Source organism: Chelmon rostratus, chromosome 7, assembly GCF_017976325.1.
Source record: "Chelmon rostratus isolate fCheRos1 chromosome 7, fCheRos1.pri, whole genome shotgun sequence".
NCBI classification, from domain to species: Eukaryota; Metazoa; Chordata; class Actinopteri; order Chaetodontiformes; family Chaetodontidae; genus Chelmon; species Chelmon rostratus.
Window position 1 is genome coordinate 23,176,648 of NC_055664.1, and position 25,384 is coordinate 23,202,031.

General features: G+C 42.9%; 1 protein-coding gene across 2 annotated transcripts; it reads left to right on the forward strand.

The window, feature by feature from the left end:
- Nucleotides 1–1,760: 1,760 nt before the first annotated feature.
- Nucleotides 1,761–24,290, forward strand: tiam1b (TIAM Rac1 associated GEF 1b). Of its 2 annotated transcripts, XM_041940236.1 has the most exons (25): nt 1,761–2,672; nt 3,671–4,127; nt 4,571–4,743; nt 4,975–5,199; nt 6,595–6,780; nt 8,172–8,318; nt 8,465–8,539; nt 9,005–9,175; nt 9,505–9,609; nt 10,100–10,181; nt 10,480–10,566; nt 11,352–11,564; nt 12,092–12,192; nt 17,492–17,677; nt 19,161–19,229; nt 19,554–19,679; nt 19,798–19,906; nt 20,619–20,798; nt 20,920–21,038; nt 21,126–21,234; nt 21,321–21,379; nt 21,580–21,685; nt 21,796–21,883; nt 22,005–22,177; nt 22,638–24,290. In XM_041940236.1, exons 1-25 carry the CDS (start codon nt 1,761–1,763, stop codon nt 23,144–23,146), a joined length of 4,767 nt encoding a protein of 1,588 aa, XP_041796170.1. In that variant the 3' UTR covers nt 23,147–24,290. The 2 variants fall into 2 exon arrangements, with proteins under 2 accessions (XP_041796170.1, XP_041796171.1); XM_041940237.1 differs by lacking the exons at nt 1,761–2,672; nt 3,671–4,127; nt 4,571–4,743; ... (8 more) ...; nt 11,352–11,564; nt 12,092–12,192 and adding an exon at nt 17,332–17,385.
- The last annotated feature ends 1,094 nt before the right edge of the window (nt 24,291–25,384 follow it).

Below are 25,384 nucleotides of genomic sequence, written 5' to 3' on the forward strand. Positions count from 1 at the left end.
TAACTGTACTGACTGAGGAAACCACATCATCTGTTATTTAAGCCCCTCATCTCAGCTTGAAACAGTGTAATTAATTTTGTGCCAATTAAACATCATATTAACATTGAAACCACTGAGAACATTAGCAAGTCCAGCACAGCAACATATTAAAGCTCCTCTATAAATAGCAAACACTTCATCCATAAATATTGACTGTTAGACCTGTCAAACGGTTCTTGTAGGGCTTTATTTTATTGTGTTTACAGTTTTATGAAGCCCTGTAGGCCTCAGAGTGGCCATCATGGCTAAAAGACACTGGACATTTTGTTTCTCTCCAGGGATGACATCTGCTGAACCATTAAACTTTCACCTTACACACATGAAAAAATAAAGGGGTGCTGTGTGGGAAAGGGTAAAAACTAGCCAAGAAGTAGCCCTTGGTGTAACGCATTGTGTAAGCATGTTTGTTTCCTCTGTAAATCCCGTTTCCTGTAATGAGTGCAGTGGTGTTTCATAGTTCTGTCCCTCTTCCTTTTCTTTTCTGAATAAACTGCAGGGTTAGAGGGAAAATGAATGGACTTCCATCAACATCAAACATTGTGCATTGCAGCACCAGTGAGGGGTGGTGAGTGAGCAGAATGAAGAGGGGAAAGGGGGAAACATAAGGTAGAAAAACGGGGTCAGCTCCAGTTTACGTAATGCCCCTCTTCAGAGTAAGCCTGAGTGCATGTCGCAGCAGAGGGTTGGGCTCCCACTCATCTGCGTCGGCTATACACGAAAAACACTGCACCCCCCCCAAAGGGTCTGTCCTAAAAGGACAGGAACGCACATCAGGAGGAACAACAGCCAGAACATGGATAGTTAATCTTTTGTCCCATCTGTTGGTGGTCCCAAGCATGGAAATGGGACCTTTTTGGAGCAGGCTGTCCAGCCTAAAGGCAGGTAGATTGAGTCCAAACGTGCCCCCCCCCCGCTCCCAACCCTCTCTAATGCAGGAGGTAGTGCTTGAGAACGGAAAACAACAACACTACATGGATGGTTCACTTCAGCTCTAAATAACTCGTGTTCACTCAGGCTGTCACAGTGCTCATATTGTCATTACATCCCCTCCACTTCACACAAGCCTTTTGCATGCTGAAAGGGGCTGAGTGGATCACTTCCTCTGACAGAGCGAGGGGGCTGTTTGTCTAGCTGACTTGACCAAAACTGTCTTTTTTTCTGTAAAGTGAGTGATGAAGAAGCAACACAATGAGCCAGTAATCATGCAGTGAACTTTTTTTCCTCAGTATTTGGGCTGTAGTTTCTTAAAACTCTCATCTTAGTCCCTGTAGATGAACGCTGGAGCTTGCTTTGACGTAACTGACCATCTCCGTATCTTGTTTATATTTTGTTCAACTTTTTTGGATATTACATACAGCCAAAGAAAGGCCACAATGTTCTTCCATCTTTAGCTACATATTTCTTTAAACAGAAGCCAGTATCTAACTATAATACGTAATTGGAAGTGGCAGACATTTGATATGATTTCTCATCCGGATGTCTGTTTTCAGAGCTTTGTGGATCGTACCAGCAGCTGAAGGACCAAACTGTCTGAGGAATCCAGTGACAAACAAAATGCCAGAAAAACCATTCCAATCCTGCAGGTAAGCTAACATTCGGACACAGTTCTGTCATTCAATGTCTGATACATATCTGAAAGGAAACATTATGTTCTTCTATTGGTTTTATCTTCTTTTTGAGATTATTTAAGATGTATGTCCTCTTTTTTCAGCCTCTGAGTCATGGGAAATGTCGAGAGCCAGAACGGGGACCATGCCCTCTATGGTAACGAACATGGCTATTTGTCACGCAAGCACATGTCTCGGTCTCTTCGCATTTCCAACAAGCAGTCCAGGCGCTCTCGACATGCTTCATCAGGGAAAATAGAGCACAGGAACTCTGAGACGAGCACGCGTTCAAGTAGCACCCCCAGTATCCCACAATCCCTCGCTGACAATGGCCTGGAGCCCTTCAATGAGACAAATATGCTCCCAGACTTTGGAAGCCCCATTTGGGTAGATCGTGTGGCCATGAACCTGCGGCCTGTGTCCTTCCACAATGACCTGGCCAATCCCTCTGTGCACATGAATACGATGCACATAACCCTACCTGGCCCCACTGCAGAGGAGGCGCAGCAAGAAGAAGTGTACACTTGCGAGGTAACATACCTCCAGAAAACTCAGGATGGCTCCAAGGAGACCGTCAGCTTTAAGAAGAAGAGGTCTAAGTCTGCAGACATGTGGCGAGATGACAGCCTAGAGTTCTCCCTGTCTGACCTCAGCCAAGAGCACCTGACCAGCACAGAAGAGATCATAGATGCAGCCAATGAGAGGGACTTTACTGACTGCGAAGGCCACCTGCAGTCCAGCCCCACAGACTCGGCTGACAGGGCGAACTCCCTTGACGAGCTATATAGACAGAAGAACCCTGCCCGCCCGCAGCCCCAACGCCGCTATGCCAAGTGGCACGATGGCAGCCGGGCTATCAGGGAAGGAGAGGACGATAAGATGCTGTCCCCATCAGAGGAGGATGGAAACGGCTACGGTGCATACACCCTCCCCTGCCGGCGTTCCCACTGCCTGTCCGAAGGCCTGAACAGCCACCAAGCTGCCATGTGTGCCAGTATGCAGGGCAGGAGGGCGCAGACTATACAGGTAAGTACAGAGCAATTCCACAGTGTGCTGATCTTTTACACCACTATTTTGGCTCAAATAATCCCCCTTAAATTGTGGCACAGCACATCAAAAACAGAACAAATCATTTCCCCCACCCATGAAAATGTAAACGGTGTATTCACGTCTGTTTAATACTTTTAAGTTAGCGAAATGTCAGGGACCCGAACTGTTGAAGCTGTGTCATGGTTCCTTTATGCTTCTTGGACAGAGTATGAAAAGCTGTGCAGAATCTTAATGTAGGCTGGTGGCATCACCAGTGAGACAGCTCCCCTCATTCATTTTTTTCCCCCCATTGTTTTTGACCGTTTCCTCCGCTGCATTCACCTCACAGATAATACGCTGCTAAAACAGATTAAGCGTAAAAAGAATGCTTGTGTCAGGGAGCAACGGGTCGTTTCCTGATGAAAACGTTGTTTTTCTTGGGAGAGGAGGCTGCGATGGACGGGGCAGAGCTTAAAGTCACTCCCTGTTTGAAATGCCTCGGTCTTTTGTTATGATAATGAGGGGAGGTCTGTGGAAAAGTGTAACAGTAAAACGTGTATGGTGGCCCTGTCACTGTGGGGCACCGTCAGCCCGAGTGAATGGAGCTCTGGAGCGCATGATTGGGTCATGTGACCAGACGGAGATACTGAGCTCGGTGTAACCCCCTTCATCTCCCAGGAGCCTTTGGCCATGTGGGTAGGAGAGGGCAGACCCTGTGGTGCCACAGGGAGAGCAGCCTGTACTCACACAGCAGCAGACGCTTTGCAGTGAGTAATTAATTTTGAGCACAACCTCAGGATTAAGCAGCCCATGGACTCTCGTTAGGCACAGTTTTTGCAACATATTTGCTTTGGGAGAATGGCTCTATCCCGTATCCACAGAGAGAGCTCAGTCGTCTATCAGGGTAGAAGCTGTTGACTGGCTTCCTTCTTAGTGATGAAGAAAACGTGGGTGCCATGCCGTCTCACCTGTCTTGTGCTTCTGCCACAATGCAGGATGTCACAGCAGGGGAGGGCAGCGAGTATGAGGACAGTGGCATCGACGGGGTGACGGTGGAGGCAGAGCACCAGTCCAGGCGCTACAAGACCATGTCGGCCTCCTTCTCCATGTGCTCGGCGGCTGGCAGGAGCATGTTCGCCGGCAGCGACAGCGGCAGCAGCAGTGGCGGCGGGGCCAGCGAGTGCGTACAGGGCGTGTATGAGAACTTTCGTCAGGAACTGGAGATGAGCTCCTGCCAGACGGAGAGCTTGGAGGAGGCGGGGTCCGCCCTGAGTGACGAGCAGAGCACTATGAGCTCCGCCTACCAGTCCGACCCGCTGCTCAGTGTCGCACAGGGGATGGTGCGTAAAGCCGGCAGGCTTGCCGTCAAGAATTTCCTCGTACACAAGAAGAACAAGAAAGTGGAGTCGGCCACAAGGCGCAAGTGGAAGAGTTACTGGGTTTCCCTGAAAGGTTTGTTATACCTTCACTGTGTCCATAGCATTTACACTTTGTTTCATCTCAGTATCAGTACAGCTTAGTCAAACAGCATGCTTTTGATGATGTTTAGTTTTTTGCACAGATACAGTATCTTATGCATAATCTAATCTTGTAAATTTCAACTAAGATCAGTAAACCAAGCTTTAATTCAAGCAGGGTGCAAACCTCATTATCAAATTTTATGCTACTTGACTGGTCCTGAAATCAAATCCGTACTCAAACGATCATGATGCCTCCCTCACTGATAAGTCAGCCATGCTGCACTTCTTAATGTTGGCCACTGGAGAGCAGAATTAAATTGCTTGAGCAAATCTGGCTTTTTAAAAAGTATCTCTGTGTCATTATTCTTTCGTAGAGATTGTGCCAGCAAATGTCTGTGCTGTCAAGTACCGAAATAGATTGTTTTGGTTTTCCAGGTTGCACTTTGTTCTTCTATGAGACTGATGGACGTTCAGGGATCGACAACAACAGTATTCCCAAGCATGCCATCTGGGTAGAGAACAGCATTGTTCAGGCTGTACCAGAGCATCCCAAAAAGGACTTCGTGTTCTGCCTCAGCAACTCCCTGGGAGATGCTTTCCTGTTTCAGGTAAGAAAATGCTTAAATGTTACCTGGTCTGTGAATAAGTATAAACTATTCCATAGACAAGCATTACCTTGACCTATATGTACTACTTTCTTTCCTTTCATTGTCTTTTAAAGTTTCATTTCTGATTATAATTGTCAGTGCATCAACACAGGAAAAACAAGTGAAGGGCTTGATGTCAAGAGGCTGGTCTGTTGTTTAACCTCTGACCTTTTGCTGTCCGTCCCCATGCAGACCTGCAGCCAGACGGAGCTGGAGAACTGGATCACAGCCATCCACTCGGCGTGTGCCACCGCCGTGGCCCGCCAGCACCACAGAGAGGACACGGTGCGCCTGCTTCGTGCCGAAATCAAGAAGCTGGAGCAGAAGATAGACATGGATGAGAAGATGAAGAAAATGGGAGACATGCAGCTGTCTGCTGTAACTGACACCAAGAAGAGGAAGACGATTCTGGATCAAGTAGGTTTCATTCTCCATTTCCACTTCAGCTTGTCTCTCCCAGTTCCCACATGTCACACAGTGTGTGTGGGATATCCTGACTGAACGAGTCTGGAAATTTGACTGGTCCTCTGAAGAAGTCAAGAAATATCAAACAAATTTACAAATATCACATTTTCCTGTTTCTGTTCCTCTTTTTACCCTTTGTAAAAAAACAAATTATCCTGAAAGGATAATGTCCAAACATTAAATTTTGACCAGTCAAGGACACGGTAATGAACACCATGTGTCGAGAACTTTAACCTGTGTCCGCACAACACTAAAAGAAATCATTATATAGAAACAAAATGGACAGCACAGCCTAAATTCATCTGCAGCTAACTTAATCACAAGGTCACATACAAGGTTTGTCTGGATTTAATAAAGCGCAGAAAAACACATCAACACAAGAGCTCTTGCCATCAGCCTCCTGCTGCTGCTCTGTGTGACTGACGGCTTCAAAGAGTAGATCTGCTCCAGGATGAACTTCAGCTTCACTAAAGAAGCAAACTACTACAGCACTCAAGATGTTTTTCATTCATACTGGTCCACAGCTACAGGGACAATATCAATTATTATTTTCAGATCATATTCATGTTATGTGTTGTTTGCTTAATTACAGGTAAGACACATGTATATGTATTCCAATATCAGTATCCCCAAGTTCTGATGCAAGAATTAGGAGATGGATTGAGAAGCAGGGAGAGGAGAGGAGAGGAGTTTAAGTAACAGAGTTCAGGAGTATCATCAGGCTGCTGATGCTACACACCTATCGGAACCAGACTTGCTTTTTGTTTTTAACTCAGTATGCAGTTGGCACCGGTCGATGGCCTGCCATTCTCTCAATTAATTGCAAAGCTCATATTGTCTTTAATAGGTCTGTTTACAGAGGAGGGAGATCAAATGGCCTTTGTTTGGTCTGTTAGGTAGTGGCTGGTTGGAGCGGTTCTGTTTGGCAGTGTCAGGTTTCACATTGTGCAGAGCTGAATGGATATAGGCCTGCTCCTTAGAAAGCTGAAACGCTCCCAGCCTCTATCTGCCAGTGGAATGTGCAGTATTGTTTCTTTCTCGTCTCTGGACTACTTGGCAGTGATACAGAGCCCTCCGCCATGGCGCTGGCTGCCTCTTCCCAACACCAGTGCAGGACTGTGCCTGGGAGGGGACGGCCCAGTGAGTAATCACAATGTCCTGCTCTACTGCCCCAGTGAACATCGAACCGTTAGGAACAGAGAGCGCAGGTTGGCAACACTTTGAGCAAAGTGGTGACAGAGCTTCAGCGGGAGAGAGGAGATGCTCCGTCTTGGTCTGAAGTTGATAAACAAAGTGCCTTAATGAACAATTAACTGCATGTGTTGTTGTGTCCCTCTCATGGTGCAGATCTTCCTGTGGGAGCAGAACCTGGAGCAGTTTCACATGGATCTATTCCGCTTCAGATGCTACCTGGCCAGCCTGCAGGGAGGAGAGCTGCCCAACCCCAAACGCCTCCTGGCCTTTGCTTCTCGCCCGACCAAGCTGGCAATGGGCCGACTGGGTATATTCTCTGTCTCCTCCTTCCATGCCCTGGTAAATATCCCCTCTTTGCTTCTTCGTGTTCATTAAGTGCTCTTATGGAATCTGGTTTCATGAAGCATTGTCTTGATGTGCTGTTAGTTTACATACATACATACATTTACATTTTAGTGCATTTAGCTGGGGCCTTCACAGAGTTGAAGCCAGTAAATGCTTGAGGAATAAATGTCTCGCCCAAGTATACCTCAGCTACACAAGCTGTAGCTGTAGCTGCAACCTTTCAGTTGCTGGATGATCTCTCTAAACACTATGCTGCCCTTATTTTTAGAAGTTCCTTGGATTGTAAGCAGAGCAAAATACTGCATCTCCCTGAAAATACATGTTGTCACCAGTTGACTCACCTGCTAGGGCAATTGATTGCAGAAACTAAAATGCGTTGTGTTTTTCCACAATGACTTCTATTTTGGAGGCTGGGTCTCATGCAGGGCACCTGTTTGGGCGGTTTTGGTTCTGTTTTGCCCTCCCACTGCTGAACTTAGGTTATGTACTCCACAGCTAAAAGCACTGCTAGTACAGGAAAGCATTAAGAGATGTGTTTGCAGATCAGTGGTGTACTTCTATCGCTCGCCACCAACGCAGTGCTGTGGAGCAGATGGGTGTTTGAGCTGCAAGAGGGCAGGGTGGGACATCTAACAAAACACACTTTCTAACTCTAGCTCTCTCCTCTTTTTTTATCTTTCCTACTGTTTCACTCCTCTGTAATATTCTCATCTTGACTTCCATGAATACCTGTATCAGCACTATGTCCAAAAAGGACTGCGCAAACTTGACAGTACTAAAAAAAGACAGAATGAGTGGCTAGGTTAAGTTCAGAGCATGCTTGCTCCTACATGCACAGTGCTTTTTAATGCCTCATTCAGCATATTTCTAGGCTAGTAGAGTAGCCTATAAATGCAAGGTTGTGCAAAAATCTGCATGTGCCTGGTGCTCATGTGTGACATAGACGTGACTGCTCTATAGCTGTCTCTTGTTTTATATGCTTCTTAATTAATAATCTGTACTTAGTGCTGTCCCTGTGCTGAATTTCCCACGTGGGGGATCAATAAAAGATTATCTTATCCTGTTTTAACTATTTATCATAACGAGACCTATGTGACACATTGTCCTCATTTAATTAAACCAGATAAGTCAATTGAAAACAACTCCTAATTTACAGTGAATCACCTTTTTTCTTAATCTATGCTAATACTTTTTACACATTTTTAAAGATCACTGTCTTGTCTTGCAGGCACACTTATATGGCTCTTCTTTTTCACCCCCTTAACCTACTTTGCTCTTTTATGTTGTTTGAAATACGCTATTATATAGAGGTTTCTACACATTATTGGGAAATGTGTTGTGATTTGAGGTCAACCAGCCCTGACTGAGTCGTTATGTTTTTGCAGGTGGCAGCTCGCACAGAGACTGGGGTGAGACGGCGAACACAGGCCATGTCTCGCTCCTGCAGCAAGCGCAAGAGCAGGTTCTCCTCTCTCTGGGGTCTTGACACTACCTCAAAGAAAAAAACAAAAGCCCATCCCAGTATCAACCAGGTCTGCGGGGTTTTACAGTTAATTTCAAGTTTCAAAGTTATCAACAGAACTGCCTTGTCCACACAAAGATTTCCCTTTTCCCTCCAAGAATTTAACCTCCACACAGCTTGAGTTATGACCACTTGACCCTCTTCTTGTCCCAGCAGGTATTTGCTGATGGTGAAGAGACCATGAAAAAGCCTGTAGACGGCATATATGTTGATCCTGCCAAGGAAAACACAGTAAGGAGGAATCATTCTCTGTTTGCATAAATTTGACAGTGAGGTTTAGGTCAAACATGAGCGGGAACTTCCTCGACTGAATCTTAAGCCAACACTGACGTCAATGAAATATTAGCCCTCTGTGTATGCCGAGTAAGCAGCGTAGCACAGTCCCAGAGGTGATGACTGTAACAGCTACTCAGGCATGTTAGAGGTTGCAAATTTTCTTTCGTTCCTTTTACGCAAATGTACAGTTATTTACTATGATCCTTGAAAAATGTATTGCACCTACTGTGGGTGTACTGATGGTAGCCATTTAAATGCGAAGTACAGGTGAGTGGGTTCACTTTGAGGAATGAGTAAGGCATACAAATGAAATTATTACTCATTTTAATCAAACCAAACAGTAAAATGTGTTTACGTTGAAAAAAATGACTGTGTACTGATGTAGCAGACTGAAAAACCTTTTAATGTCTCTGTTCAAAGAAAAGTGAGGATGGAACTGTGAAAAGCCTTCCAAGGCCCAGCACGGAAAGTGACATCTGGGTCCCCGACCACCTCACCCCCTCGTGGGTGTGTTTGCCAAATGACCAGCCGGTACTAACCATCATCCAGCCAGGGGAGTCGGTTCTGTGTGTCCTGGAGACCATCTGCAAGGTAATAGCGTCCAGCCTCCAATGACCCGACCTGACCCACAGTTCACATTTCACTCCAGTAATGCTTGCATGGCAAAAATGTAAAGACACTTACTTTTAAAATAAAGCCACTGTCTGGCCTCTCATAACATGATTTAACTAAACTAATACAAATCTGACTTGCAGAGTCAGACAGATGAGAGAAAACTCTCATATCTCACTGTAACAAGACTGAGCTGCTGGGTAAAAATGCTGAATAGCTTTGTTAATCTCTATTTCTATCAAGGACAATGAGTCACTGATAAAATGCTGTCAAATTTATGGTTTCAAACAATCAATCTCATTCCACAGGCTCACCAGCTTGATCCCACCAAGCACTACTTGCGACTCAAATTCCTTATCGAAAACCAAGTGCAATTCTACATTCCCAAACCGGAAGAGGATGTGTGCGACTTGGTATGTCACTGCCTGCTTGAACATCATCTAATCCCTTCTTCTCCACCAGACTTCAAGATTATACAGGTCAAAAAGTAATTTAAGGAGTGATTGCATTAGAATGTGTGAGGAATCATAATATGGAGAAAACGACAGACCTTAAGAGCATCCTTTGTTGTGAATTATTAATAGGTTTTATATTTTTATCCTTTCGATTTTGTATATTTCCTCCAGAGAACTGCCTGCCTGGGAGGACCATGTGCCAGAACATAAAATCTATTCATAGAGAGCCTTAATAAACACTATCTGTAGTGACTTTTGTATTTACATCATGTAATCATGATGTATCATGTCATAGACCATTGAGCATAAAGATGTTGGAGCTGCTTTGTCTAAGAATACAGAAAATGAAGGCTCTCCTTCCATGCTGTCAGTAACCCACCCACCAGAATATGAATAAAGTAGGCCGTTTTCCATGATTTATATAATAACGTCTTTTTGTTCTTCGCAGCTTTACAAAGAAATTGAGCTCTGCTCCAAAATAACAAAAGAGATCCAGTTTGACAGAGATGAATCCTGCATGATTGGTTACGGTAGGAACCATTTAAGTGATCCTGTGTAGCTTCTTTTAGATTGACGATTATAAAATGATTTTTGTTGCTGTAAGAATGTAAGATGCTGTAATGAAGTCAATGTCCAGGATTTCATATGCGGTGCTGTTGTGTTAAGCATAATTGCTTTTCTTTGACCTATACGTGACCTGCATGTGTTTTTTTTCAGACATTTCCCATTTGTACTGCACAAATCCCTCTGATGTGTTTTATATAAGAGTCCCCCTTCTCTCTCTCTCTCTCTCTCCCCTCTTCTCTGCCTCTCCTTCTCCTCCTCCAGGTTTCTCCATTTCAGTGGTGGAGGAGGACGGAGTACAGCAGCTCTACATCACCGATGTGAAGGCGGGCGGATTAGCCTTCGCCAAAGGTTCATTACCCTTCATCTCTATCAAATGAACTCCCTCCAAAGACACTCAGTCTGTGTCTGTGACCTGATGAATTACGGCTAGAGAAAAAAAGTCACACAGTCTGGGGTGCTCTAGCTGATTTTCCCTTGTTTCACATATTTTTTCAAACTGGAGCATTTTTGTCTCACATCGAGGTCAATAAACATTTACACTGTCTCGCTTTGCATTAGATGCATTAGAACATGTTTTTCAATAGGCAGGGAAGGTTTCAGAGACCGCAGCAGTTCTCAAGAGCGTTGATTACTATAATCATAATCGCACTGCCTCTCACTGGCCTTTGTAGCAGGGCTACCAATGTGAAGCAGCTGTAGCGAGGTGTGCTTTTCAGCAATGTCCTTCAGAGTTAGACTGCAGAGTTCAGTGATCAAAAGTGAGTCAAAATATAATACTGGAGTTGGTTGGAGTGCAGGTGGAGCACATGCAGTGATGCTGTGCTGCAGAAAGTGAGATACCTGCTGACACTTCATGGGGCATAGAGAAGTGGGTCATGCTTGTGGTTCAGAAAGGCAAAGAAAAGCTAATGAATCTGCAACTAATTGTCTCCACTGTAGTAGTTTTATTTTGTTTTGGCTTCTTACAATAATGTAATTTATCATTTTAATTAGGAGTCAGTAAATGCTAAAAAATAGATAACTGTTGCTACAGTCTCATATTTTGGGAAGCAGATGCGGTTTATTTTGTGCATGGATGTGTGACAGACAGTACATTGAACCAAACCTGATATTAAAGTGTTCCCACTTTGCAGGACTAAATGCAGGGGACGAAATACTTCAGCTGAACGGAAAAGACTCTCACAGTCTGAACTTCTCTGACATGAAGGCGGCATTTTCTCAAGCCTCGCTGGCTTTAACCGTCAACACCCTGCCTTCTGTGGACCGCCGTCAGCTCTGCTTCCTGCCCCCACGCCGCTCAGATGCAGAGGAAGACCTCTACACCGACATCTTCTCCCAGAGTCAAGGTGAGAAACACAGGCCTGTAATGCAAACGCAGCTATTTTAACATTTCCTTTTCTTATTTAAAGCAGCATTAGGCAGCTTGGCACACTCGCAGGCTCAATTAGCAGAGGTTACTGAAAAGTTGAACTTCAGAACTCCAATTTCTAGAAATCATGTACAGTGTGTGACAACCATCGGTTGCTCACAGTACAGTAGTACTTCCAGCCCAGCTGGCCTGCAATCACTTTAGACCAAAGGACACTAAATGGTCCAGAAAAGCAGAAGTAGGCAGTTCTCAGGGTTTGATTCTGGTGAGCGCAAAGTTTTTTGTTAGTGTTCTTTGTGACACTTACAGTTTCAGTTATGCAAACATGGTGAATCCACAGAATCTCAATTAGGGAGGATGGGAGGCTCTCAGCAGTGTGTTGCAGCTCCAATTAGTGGATTAGTCTGATATGGTCAGAATGTTCTACATAAAGGTCTTAAATCTTGATAAAAATGACAGCTATACAGCATTTCATGAAGCTCATACATGACTGTTTTTTGGCAGAGGAGATCCTGGACGACGGGGTGGGGCTGTTGCTCGAGAGCTCAGGAGACAGCCTGGATGACGACTCCGAGATCTTCAGCGAGTTTGATGAGTGCAGAAAGGTAAACGCTCCCAGTTCATTTTTCGTTTGTGGAGTCTGATTGAGTACAACTGCAGAAAACATCTGACAACGCACCTTTCATGTGATGTGCTGGCTCCTGTCCTTGTCCTTCACAGCATCCCACTCAGCTCTGTGTTATCATGAAAAGTGCTCTTAAAAACAGTTTCCTTCGCCACAGTTTGAGGAACCATCTGCCACTGGCTCAATTTATCTTGTTTATGCAAGAAGTGTCCGTATTTCTATTATGCAGGTGTTAACTCCATGCTTCTAAATACAAATCTGTGTTAGACTTATTGCTTATAGCTGTTTTAACTGTATTTAGTGGCGTCTGACATAATGAAAATCAAAGAGACATAAATATTAATATGCCCACACTGCTGACTGAAGTGTGTCTTACACATTAGAGACTTGAGGAAGGGTGAAGTATTTGCTTTGAATGTAACAGTAAAGTGATGGATGTGTCTTTGATTAATCTTGCCTTCTAATTGCTTAATTATGTGTGGTGATCAGGATCGGGTAATGAATGGAGGTGTATTCATTTTAACTCTAAATGAACATTCAGACACAAATTACAAAAGAAATCCCGGAGGAGGTTAACAAAACAAGCAAATAAGAAAAAAATCTCAAAGAGCTACCTTTTACTGAAGTGCTTTGGCTGACGAGATGACTAATTCTTCACACGCTGAGGAAGAAGTAAACCTCAGTGGTATCTTCTTTCTGCAACTAGCTGACTTCAAAGGACAACTGAGCTGCTGCTCGTGAAATGCTGAATGAAAAGATATCATCTTTTGCATTAGTTAATCTCTGATCAAAACACTTGATTACCACAGCATTTCTCATTGTACCGCCAAGGATCAGTGTTCAGTGTGTTCTCTCTTTAATAAGCAGCAATTAATCAAATATTGTACCAATTCTATTAATTGCCGGTTTAGTAGTTAGTAATGCTATGTTAAGATATAAGCAAAATCTGTGAAGCATTCCATTAGTGGTGGTTTAGGTGTTTTGTCCGGTTAAATTGTCCCTTTTGTTTTTTTAATGTTAACTGCCCCATCTCTCTCTTTGAGACTAGATGTCTCAGTTTTCCAAAGACAAAGGAAGTCTGTAATTAGAGGCTTTATCTTCAAATACAAGTGCAGCCTCTTACACTGATTGAAGTCCAGAGATTAGCAAAGATTTGAGTCTGTGTATCTGAAATGTGGTAATGATGTCTGGAATTGCACCACAAGCTCACTAATAACAGAACAAAATCCTACAACTGTTTGCAAATCTGCTTTCTGGCTGTGTTTGACAAGTGCCCTCTTGTTAACGCCACGATGACCACGAATTGTTCATTTACAACAAATGCTTTGACAGTCACTGAAAACTTGCATCAACATTAACAAGCTGGAAGTTTTGCTTCCAAAAATGATGTAGTGGCTGTAAAGTGAACTTTTCCAGAGATTTTTTCCTTTCAAAGTAAATGAGTAAATGTCCGATAACCCCTTATCTAACCCCTGCAGAAATGTTTCATTTAATTTTGTGCTTTGCAAGAGAGCAGCACTTTGTCATTGCACTGAAGGGCAAAAATCGATTGTAACACCTTTTTGTTACAAGGGGGGTTTAAACTATTTGCAATACAGCCTCCATTTCCATTTCCTTGCCATTTTACTTGTTCTGGGGTATATTTAGATGGTCACATTGGTTAGTCGTCAGGCTTTGGTGCCAGAAAGAAGAAAGAACTCACCATCACTCCTGACTTCCACCAGCCACAGTGAGTGAAATATCACAGAAGAAGCAATGACACAATTCTCTCCAGTGTCTGTCGGCTCAATAGACAAGCATGCAGTGCAGCTGCGAGACATTTATTTTCTGAACAGTCACAACTGTGCGTTGCTATACGCTACCACTGTCATTCTCGGGACGTAAAAATGTGCCAGGGTGTTGTGGAAATTACAAACTCAGGAAAAAGGGACACACCAGAAAAGTCAGTCATGAGACTCAGTCGTTAGACGAGTCCTGGAATCTACTCACAGATGGAGGACTTGTCAATATGTGGTAATATCTGCAGGTGTATTTTCCTCATTTTTTCCAGTTACTGATCCCAACAAGGGCATTTTCTGGGTTTGTGAACCCATTACAGGAACTCGTACCTCACCTGATTTGCTACCCATCATTAAATCTATTTTGCCTGAACATTTCCCCACTCTTAATTTTCTTCCTGCAAAACCTCCCACACCAGTTGTTCCCATCGTCACCCTCCTCTGCAGCCTACTCCTTTGCAGCTCCCCCTATTCCTGAAATCCTGCATTTATATTCTACTGCGGTGTTGCTCACCCAGCCAATCCTGCTCCACTGCAACCTTGAGGAGGAGACTCCTTCCCTCCTGCTCCTTTTCTCTCTCCCCGGTCTGGAGGATTATCAGGACTCATTTTACAATGCTGCTGGAGCTGCCCAGATCTTCACACTCACACTGTGTGCCTGAGTTTACCCAGCCTGTACAGGAGAGAGAGAGGGAGGGAGAGAAAACGGCAGAATATCAGTGACAGAGCTACAGCAGACTCTGAAGGCGAAAAGAAGGGGAGTAAACACTGGTGGGCGGAGAGGAGGAGGCTGAGCAGCTTCACTCATCCTTCATGACGAGCACCACAGCACCTTCTCCTTTTTTGAAACTGAGGGAAGACAAAAGGGCTGAGAGATGTGTTGGAGAGGCACAGTGTGAACTTCACTCTTTTCAAAGCCTCTTTCCCTCTGGCACTTTAACTGGGGCCGACTGTCCACCTGCACCTGGCTATGTCCGTCCTGAAGTGGAGCAAGCATAGCAAGCGCTCCTCAGACTCCATCTATGACATGCTTCATCTGGTGAGATTCCTTCCTTGTGTTCCTTTTCTGTACCTGGCTAGCTCTTCCTACTGCTGCGATACATGGCACGCTGTTGTTGTCTTATTCCAGTGCGAGTAAAACACCTTTCCTTTGCGTTTGTTTCACACCTCCTCTTGCCTGCTACAGACAGACAACAGGAAGCTGTGAGTCACTGCTGTGTCGCAGAGTTGCCCTATAATCAGTGGAAGGCTCCACAGGATGCCAAAGTAAAACACTGCATGCAGGAGCTGAGCATCTACAGATCTGGCTTCAGAAAACTTGGACTTGACTCTGACAAACTACCCTGACCGTTGTTGCAGGGACTCACTGACTGTTGAAGAATCTTCTCCCTTTGCACCTCAAGCTGTGATCTCAGTTTCAGAGGGCAGATGTCCTATCTTCTCCCTACTCCATCATCAGTGCTTTCATGCTTTGGAATTGTTTTTAATCTATATTTCATTCGCCAGGGGAAATGTTCATCTCTGGCAGCTCACACATTTACCCATGACAGCTCTTTTATCTACATATTGTCCTTTTCATGTGACGTTGAAGGCTTTATTGAAGACATCTCCCGCCCCCGCTCTCTCTCTTCTCTCTGCCATGTCATGACTGTCCATGCGTCCAAAACTGACATGGTGTTAATTAGCCCAGAATGTGATTGTGAAGACTATGACTTGACTGTGACTGTCTTATTAGACTCAGTAGAACTGGTTGAGCTCAGCTGACTAATTGTGCAGGGAAGTATCAGGTTTATTTACATCTTTTCCCCTCTTGTCTTGGCAATACATCTTTTTTTTTCTTTTTTTAATTTTTTGTAAAAGTGAATGTGTGCTGCTGTAGAGTGTGTTTGGTTTGTGACTTCTTTGCTGTCATACTGCACTTGAACACACATTTATGTTGAATATATGTGGTGTATCTCACCACATCTGTAAAGTACTGCGGCAATGAATACAGACATGATGTTCTGAGTGAACTTGTGACAATACATGTTTCTATGGATGCTAATAGACCAAATCTTATCTGATCTGATATGTATATGCACATTCTTAGTGTCTTTACTCTAAAATGTTTTAAACAGCAAAAACACCAAAGTTGACAAAATGCCTATTGCAGCAGCTTTCATTACAGATTTAGCTACAATAGCAGCAGCGCACTGGTGCAAACTGCATTTGCAACATTACAGCTACAGACATTATTGGGCTTCCCAGTTTGTCTGCTATCTTGGAGCTGCCTGATTATTCTGGGAAATTGTCAGGAGAGACAAATGGCTGTCGTGCGTCACATATGGATGTGTCTGTCTGATTAGGTAACAATGCTGATAACCATTGCGAGTAGTTGAGTGACTCTCACTGAATGAGTGTCCCTCTTTTATTCTGTACATATTTTTGCCTCTGTTTCTTCTTTAATCATATTTTAGTGATCCATCTAATCTAACTGCGTGTCGTGTCACCTCATCATTGTTGTGAATCTTTAATTTTTATTTTATTTATTTTTTTTGTATTTTACAGTTAAATGAACAGTGGAATTTTATCTTATATGAAAAACACAAAGTTGTTTTGATAACATCTCCCATCTTCTGCAGCTTTTTTGGTGGCTATATTTTTATCATTATTATTATTATTTCCCAAAGGAGCTTGGTTTGACAGGATAAATTGCTTCTGTGTGTTCTGCCTATAAAATTTCGTATTTTACCAACCAGAGACCTCTCAGCTCTGTTATGCGCTTAATGCTAGTGGCTCCGGGTATGTGGCCATAACTGCTTGTTTCCTGCAACTTTCTTAGTTAATCTTAATGTATCATCGATGTAAAGTGTTTGATCGGTTAATTTCCTTCCTCATAAAATGAAAGACAGATTTGATGGGTATGAATGGAGTTCTCTTTGTGCTTTCTGTTTTTTGTTTATATTGATGTCAAATGCCAAAACAAAATTTGGTAGTTCTGGCTGGTGAGGCCGTGGCCTGTTGCGAACAAAGTAACTGTATTAGTTGAACCATGTAGGCTGTTGTTGAGTGGGGTCTATTTTTGTCCAAAATGATAGTGTAATGCACATCAAGGCTGGTCTCCACAGCAACCCCTACTGTATGCGGACAGACACTGTTGTGTGTATATTTTGATTCTGTGAAAGAGATGAATCATTACACCACTGATCTGTCAGTAGGTGGAAAACACCAGGGAAAAGAGGGATGTGAGTGAAAGAGAGGGAGGCGGAGAGTCATTGTTATGACAGACTGAAAATAGACCAAATTAGTGCAAATGATTTTTTTAGAGCTGCCTCTTTCCAGGCTCACTCTCCACACAGCCATGAGTCTGTGCACATCAGTAGGTGGAAAGCAACACCTGCAACGGAATATTTGAGGTGCTTTGTGCTGATCGATCGATATTTGGATTTTACTTCCTTTGCCTTCAAGTTGGAGTTGCATAATTTTTCATATCACACTTGTCTTTCCCTCTTCAACTTGCAGAGTACAGAGCAAGTTGCTGCTTTCTGCCGCAGTCTGCATGACATGAATCCCTCGGAGTGTGTGTCCTCTTCGCCAAGCCCGGACTCGCCCTTCCCACCTCCTGCAACTCCGCGACAGCTCTCCGATGCCGACAAGCTCCGCAAAGTCATTTGTGAACTCGTGGAGACCGAACGCACCTATGTCAAAGTCAGTATCACTCATCTTACTTGTAAGGAGCAGATGGTCTTTGTGAGCGTGTGTGTGTGCCTCATGTCCATCGATGTGTCTTTCTGTATGCCTCGGGTTGTTTTAGCCATACACATTACCTATTCCACATGACCAATCCATATTTATCTCTGTGTCCCAGGAGATATGAGGGGGACACAGCTGTGCCCTTGCCTGGATATTGCCTAATCTTTTTCTGCCTGGTATAAATCTGGCTCAGTGGAATAACTGGGTTAGACGGTAGATAATGGGATAATGTCAAGGCTATCTAAAGTGTTATACCTCTTTACAGGAAGCACATATATACGGATATATATTTATTATCGAAATAACATTGTGCATGATAGATGGTGTATTACAGAACTGGCACTTGGGCTATTTGTCCTAATTACCCACAGTCAAATGAACATTGCTTTCGCGTGTTGGCTGTTCAATTGCTATTGTAATGTAATGGTAGACAGAATAATGGAAACACTGAATGAAGGACTTGCCACAAAGGTTTGTCGCATGAAGTTGTTAGCTAGTTAGCCAAATTTTACAAATACTGTAGGCTACATCATACTGTAGTTTGTTTGTTTCAGTTTGTGACTGCATATATTTCTGAATTAAACATGGTTGAGTTATTTTGTCGATTCCATGCAGGTATCTTTTCTTCTAACAAACTCACTCTCTACTTTTTACTTAAAGGTCCAGTGAGTAGGATTTAGAATCTGTAGGTGGAAATGGAATATAATATCCATACGTATATTTTCATGAGCGTATATTCACTTAAAAATAAGAAGTGTTGTGTTTTAAATAATCTTTGTTGCTTCAAAGGGAGCAGGTCAGCTTCCACAGAGTTGGTCATTGTGCATCACCATGTTTCTACAGTAGCCTAGAATTGACAAAATAAATGCTCGCTCCAGAGAGGGCCTTTTGCGTTTCTAGCAGCCTCCGTAGGGGAGAGTGAGTCAAGGGCTATTCATTTGGTTGCAATCTGCAACCTCACCACTAGATGCCACTAAATCCTACACGCTGGTCCTTAAATTAGGAGACTGGAATATGTCTATATTGTTTAAGACCAATAGTTAGAAAGTTACCAAGAGGGTGATTGAGTTGATCCTTACATTAAGAATAAGAAAGATGAGAAATATGTAAATTTAAGTGCAATGTTTTGGAGGGCGTCATCTTTCTTTTGGCAGAGATACTAATTAATCTCATAGGCTTTCGACAGTTGTGCTTAGGTAACTGTTGCCATAGTCATTGGTTTAATTGGGTTTTCATAATACACCATTCACTTGAAAGCGGATGCAGAAAGGCATTCACCAACGCCTCAGTCTTTGATCTTGGAGGGACTCTCACACCTTAATCACCGTTTGTTGTGGAATATTAAAGCCTTGTGTAAAGCTGCATGTTTTTCATGTCTGTATTTCACAAAAAAACATGGAAAATACGTAATCAAACATAATCCAATCTTGTCTTGCAGGATCTCAATTGCCTCATCGGTAGATATTTAACCCCACTGCAGAAAGAGACCTTCCTCACTCAGGATGAGGTATGTTAAAGCCTTTGAGGGATTGTTGGCTTTTAAATGCCAACACTGTTGAAATGTTTTAAGAAAAGTGGGTTACATAATCATGTCATGAGAGTGGCTGTGTACAAGGACAAGAGGGGTGGATGATGAGGGGGAGGTTTGCACATTAAAGAGACGTTTTACACACAATAATGACATTTATTTGGTTTTATTATGTCGCTGTAGCTGTCCATACTCAGCTATAGCAAGGGACTTGGATGCACCACATAAAAAGAGAAATATTACAGAATTCTGTAAAATACCTAGAAATTATGGTGACTTTGTTCAAATGCCTGTTTCCTCCAGCTGGATGTACTGTTTGGGAACTTGCCAGAAATGGTGGACTTTCAGGTTGAATTTCTCAAGACCCTGGAAGATGGGACCAGACTCGTTCCAGATCTAGAGAAGCTGGAAAGAGTGGATCAGTTCAAGGTATACCCTCTCTTTCTGAAGCATACATGATAATATATGACCAGCAATAAGAATTTAAAACGTCCGTAAACTCTTTTATAACCACTGGTTGGGTAACTTCTCTTTCCTTTTTACACAGAAAATCCTCTTCTCTCTGGGAGGCTCTTTCCTGTACTATGCAGACCGTTTTAAAATCTACAGTGCTTTCTGCGCCAGCCACACCAAAGTCCCTAAGGTCCTCGTAAAGGGTGAGTAAATGTGCTCTTGGGTCGACATTCCTCCTTGGTTCAAAGGAGGGGATGTATTTATCCATCAACCATCTGCCATATCCTGCAAGGCTCCATAAATCTGCGCTGCAGAGTTGTCAGCCAGACAGTTGTTCATTTGACCTCTGCAGGCTTTGAAGCTGGTGGCTCCCAGGGCAAAAAAGCCCTGCAACATTATATGATATATAATGAGCACTTGTTAGTACACCTACTCCTTTAACATTCAAGTGGCTTTGTTTGCTACATTACATTCAATGAGTCAACTGCTTATTGGCCATACTGAGTTTTGTGAGGTGTTATTTGGATAAAGCTGTTAGTTTCTAAATAAGTAAACAGATTATTCCTGCCCATTTAATGCTGCCTCTTAGATAAAATGACTCTTCTACAAACAGTTTGTTTGACTTAGAAATGTAGGTAATTTCTAATGCAAGGCAAAGTAAAACAAAAACACTAACTGAGTCTGAGTTTGTACAAGATCAGCATGTTTATGCCACAGCTACCTGGGTACTATCAGCCATTTTAAGCAACTTAAACCAGTTTCACATAAACAGAGTAAAAGCTTTACTACTCTAATTTACAGACCATAAATAAAATTACTACTACATCTGTATATGCAAAAACAAGTTGTGGAGAGTACAAATAAAAAAAATCGTCTGGAAGTTGTGCAATAATTGTTCTTTATTGGTCATTCCAGCCAAAACTGATCCTGATTTCAAGGCCTTCCTGGATGAGCGCAACCCCAAGCAGCAGCACTCTTCTACCCTGGAGTCATACCTGATCAAACCCATCCAGAGGGTGCTGAAGTACCCCCTCCTGCTGAAGGAGCTCTACTCACTCACAGACCCAGACAGTGAGGAGCACTACCACCTGGACGGTAAGGCCTGATCACAAGGCTTACTGAGAAGATGTAATCATTTTGACAGGGGAGAACGAGGGTGAACGTATGTGATCACACCAATTTGACTCCAACCATGTTGTTTTCTGCTCGTCTGCAGTTGCCATGAAAGCCATGAACAAAGTTGCCAGCCACATCAACGAGATGCAGAAGATCCATGAAGAGTTTGGAGCAGTGTTTGATCAGCTCATCACTGAGCAGAGTGGTGAAAAGAAAGAGGTAGGGTGGACAAAAGTGCCTTGGCTCTATTCTGTCAACTAAAGAGTACTTGTGGAGTGACTGCTGATATTTTGCTGCTTGTGCCAGGTTGCTGATCTGTCCATGGGTGACCTGCTACTCCACACCAGTGTAACCTGGATCAACCCCCCTGCATCCTTAGGAAAATGGAAGAAAGAGCCCCAGATGGCTACATTTGGTACGTCAGGGATGAGTTTACTCCTTGATTGTGTAATAAGAATGACTTGAGTATATATGTCTGATTTTTTTCCCATTGCTTTTTAGTGTTCAAAACAGCAGTGGTCTTTGTATGCAAGGATGGATCCAAGCAGAAAAAGAAAATGGTACGTTTTCACCCAGGCAAGAAGCCACCAGCAACACCAAAGCCCATTTAAAACATAACCTATTTTGTTACAGCATTGTGAAGTTACTTTGCCCATGTGCCACTTTCCGAATCAGCCCAGTGGGTCACCTGTAAAAGATTAGAACTGGATGCAGCTCCTTTCACAAGCATAGTTTCATGTCTTTGTTTGAATGATTGTAGGGTGGCTCCCATCGAGTCTCTGTATCCTCAGAAGACAAAGACCCTTTCCGATTCCGGCACATGATCCCAACTGATGCCCTTCAGGTCAGGTCCTTGGCCAATGCAGGTACTGTACTGAAATATTGAGGTTTTATTCTGCTAGATCCAGAAATGACTACTTTAGAAAATCTTGCCAGATTGCTCTGTACATGAGATCACAAATGTTTTCTCCTTCAGATGGCGAGGGCTCGGCTGTGTGTGAGATCGTCCACACAAAGTCAGAATCAGAGGGAAGGCCAGAGAGGACATTTCAGCTGTGCTGTAGGTGAGGATCTCTTCTAACGGAGGGTGAATTCCATTACAGATGGAAGCTTGCGCTGATGCAGTCTTTTCTGCTGTTATCTACAGAGTGGCAAACTGATAACGTGCCCTTCTATCTCCCTCAGCTCCCCAGAGAGTAGAAAAGACTTTCTGAAGACAGTCCATTCCATCTTGAGGGAAAAGCACCGCCGACAGCTCCTGAAAACAGAGAGTTTACCCCCCAACCAGCAGTATGTGCCCTTTGGAGGAAAGCGCCTCTGTGCCCTGAAGGGAGCTCGGCCCGCCATAAATAGAGCGGGTAAATGCCAGTCTGTGGCTGCATTCACCCTGCAGCCACAAGTGTCCTAATTCTGGAGTTGTTCCTTCTTACCTGATACAGAGATTGTTTTGGTGTAGTGTGAACAAACAAAAAAAGTTGAATCTGAGACTTTCATTTATTGCTTAAACCACATTTATGCATTTAATTAATTACTAACTATAGGTTATGTAATTATATTTTAAGTATTTTAAGTTTTTTTTTGTATTTTGCAACACAACTTGGATATTATAGCACTCATCCCAGTCCAGACAGGACAGGATGCTGTACACCAATATTGCTCATTGTTGACAAGTCAAAAGACTATGTTTTATTCATGTAGTCCTCAAAATGTGAAAGATTATTAATACTTAAGTTATGTTGCCAAAATCCAAAGCAATGCCCTGAAAATGTTAACTTAGTCATTTCTATTATTTATGCATTTTTGATCTGTTTTTTGCAGCATCTGCTCCAACCAGGACTCTAGGCAGGAGGAAGTTGGTGCGCAACCGTTTCACCATAGACACAGACATCGTTTTTGATGGCGAGCCCGAACAGGACCTCACTTCACAACCGGAGCCTGACTCAAATCAGTCGCAGCAGGACGACGAACCAGATCAGCAGCAGCAACCTGAGTTAGCAGGTGACACAGACCGCTGGGTGGAGGAACAGTTTGACCTAGAAGAATACGAGGACCAGGAAGAGGTGAAGGAGACGGATATCCTTAGTGATGAGGATGACGAGTTCTGCCAGACGCCCAGAGCGCCATCTGCTGAGGCCGACCTGGAGGCCCCCGTCATGGCCTTGTCCTTGGGGAGTGAAGAAACAGAAGAGAGCGACAGCCTCAAGTCCCCAACGGTCAGTGAGACACCTGATGATGTGAAGCTGTCCAACACGGAGAAGCAGACAGAGAAGGATGAGATTTGGGTACGAAGGAAGCAATCCAGTTCGTCCACAGACTGTGGCACATAAAAGCTGAAGGAGGCAGACAGCGAGTGTCTTAAACAGCTTTACGTGGGCTCCATAAAGATCAGTCATCAGTCTTCACAAACAATGCATGGGCATTGACGTATATCGCACAGCTAGTAGAAGATATATCCTTCCTTACCTTACTTTTGCTGAATGCTTTTTGTACAGGTAAGATAATCAGTGGAGCAATACAGGAATCCAGAATGAGGGAGCTTTATCCTAAATCAAATGCTGTCACACAGAGGTCCAGTGTAAGCTTTGAGAGATGAACTGATGGTACAATCATGGAATCTAATCCGTTGCTTTGATTGGCATGGTTTGCACATTTGGGCAGCATTCTATAGTCCTGCCTGCTGTTGCCAAATTTGGGTATTGTGAGAACATTAATATTTGTTTTGTCTGTGTGACTCAGATATTATCATAGTTAAGGGCTGTATATTATTTGTCCTTAAAGAAATAGAATACATAATTGCAAAGGACAGTCTTGTCTTGCATAGTTTACTGTACTCGTCCATTTTCACATAAATATACACTGACATGTTTTGGGAACAGATTTCCTGGTTATGTATAATATATGATTTTGATCTTTTTAGACTGGAAAATATTTTGGTTGTTCTCTTGTTACATTTAATAGCAGAGTTATGTAATAACCCCTAGTTCACAGAAACTCGGGGATTTTAATTTGTTTTAACTTAACATAATCCTGTTTTACTTGAATTCGCTGTTTCATGTTTTTGTTTACTGTGAAACAATTATCTTGTATTTTTCCTTTTTGCTCTTCAGTATTGCCATTTAAAGAACGCTCGATGTTACATTTCATTCTTAACACTGTGTGTGCACACTCTGTATTGTAGAGACTTTGCACATCGGCTATTTTAAAAGGTCTTGTGTGTTCAAAAAGATTGTTTACTGGTAATGGATTACAACGCAATGTTGTTTTATTTATTCACATGTAAATTAATTTGTAAGCAAAAAACATGAGTAATCTTTTTTTTTTTTTAAAGAAAGTCCAAATTTGCTCAAGCAATCAAGGGGAAAGACTTGCAGTATGCCTGAACAGTGAAAGAAGTCATACTTGTAAACAACTCATTGTGCTAAGACTGCATTTTTATTACTGTGTGTATATAGAAAATGTATTGATATCATAATAAATACAGTTGTTTCCTACTTATAATTCAGCCATTCTCTCTCTAGTTATTCATTTGTTCATGTGGCTTTACTCAACAGCCCATCTCATTCTCTGCAGCTTTGCAGACATCTCTGAAAAACTATTTTGTGATGTGAGAGGCACATGAATGCCCAGTGTGCTCAGATATGCCTTAGAATGACTAAGCAGCAAATCAATGCCCTCCTGCTTCAATGCAGCCCACAAAGACAGATTGCAATTCTGGAACAAAAGGAGAAAACTGAACCTTCAGGAAACATTAAGAGCCACTTTGTGTACCGCATTTGATAAGGTGTCAGAATGAGAAGGAAGGATCTGAAATCCCTATAATCACAGAAAGGATAAAGGAATATAGTCTTGATTTGGAATAAAGGCCATGCGCAGGCATACAGGAGGCAGTTGAGAAGTGTTTATATACTGAAAAGCAAAACCCGAAGTTCTTTACATAAAAACAAAAAACAAGAGAAATAGAAAATGGATGTAAAATAAGAAATAAACCCCAAATGGATAATCAGAAAAATTAAATGATAACTAAACTAAACTACATAAAACAAAGGATGAAAACAGAAGCATCAAAAGTCTCCAAATTCTCTTATTCCTTTAACACAATGGCAGTCAGTAATTTGAGACTTAATACGAAATACTGAGTGCTTGCCTATTAAGCATTTCGCTTCGTGTGCACACTCAACCAGTCGGTGTCTCTGAAGTAAACAAGCACAACAGAGTCTCACAATTTCCCAATGGACACAGATTCACCGCCGGTCTTGATTAACCGAACTAAGCCTATTTCAGCCTCACCCAGAATGCCTTCCCACGGTTTTAACCTCACTGTGGGTATTATCTGTGTCGGGCACAGCCTGAAGCTGCCCCAGAATAAACCACTCTGTTGTGGTGCTGCGGGGGTTAAAAAACAAACACACAACAGCCTCTTATAAGGTGAATGGTTAACACAAGATAAAGTTTAAAAATAAAGTGGAACACACAGAAAAGCGGTAGAATGAACATAAAAACAAGGACAGAAAATTTATGTAAAATAAGATGGTGAATAAAACCCACTGGACAACTATAGGCAGTGT

Excerpts from the sequence above, each read along its gene's own strand:
- tiam1b (XM_041940236.1), top strand. The coding sequence starts at position 1,761 with ATGGGAAATGTCGAGAGCCAGAACGGGGACCATGCCCTCTATGGTAAC. Across the intron at positions 4,744-4,974 it reads GAGATGCTTTCCTGTTTCAG|ACCTGCAGCCAGACGGAGCT; the intron begins GTAAGAAAATGC and ends GTCCCCATGCAG. Across the intron at positions 9,176-9,504 it reads TCCTGGAGACCATCTGCAAG|GCTCACCAGCTTGATCCCAC; the intron begins GTAATAGCGTCC and ends CTCATTCCACAG.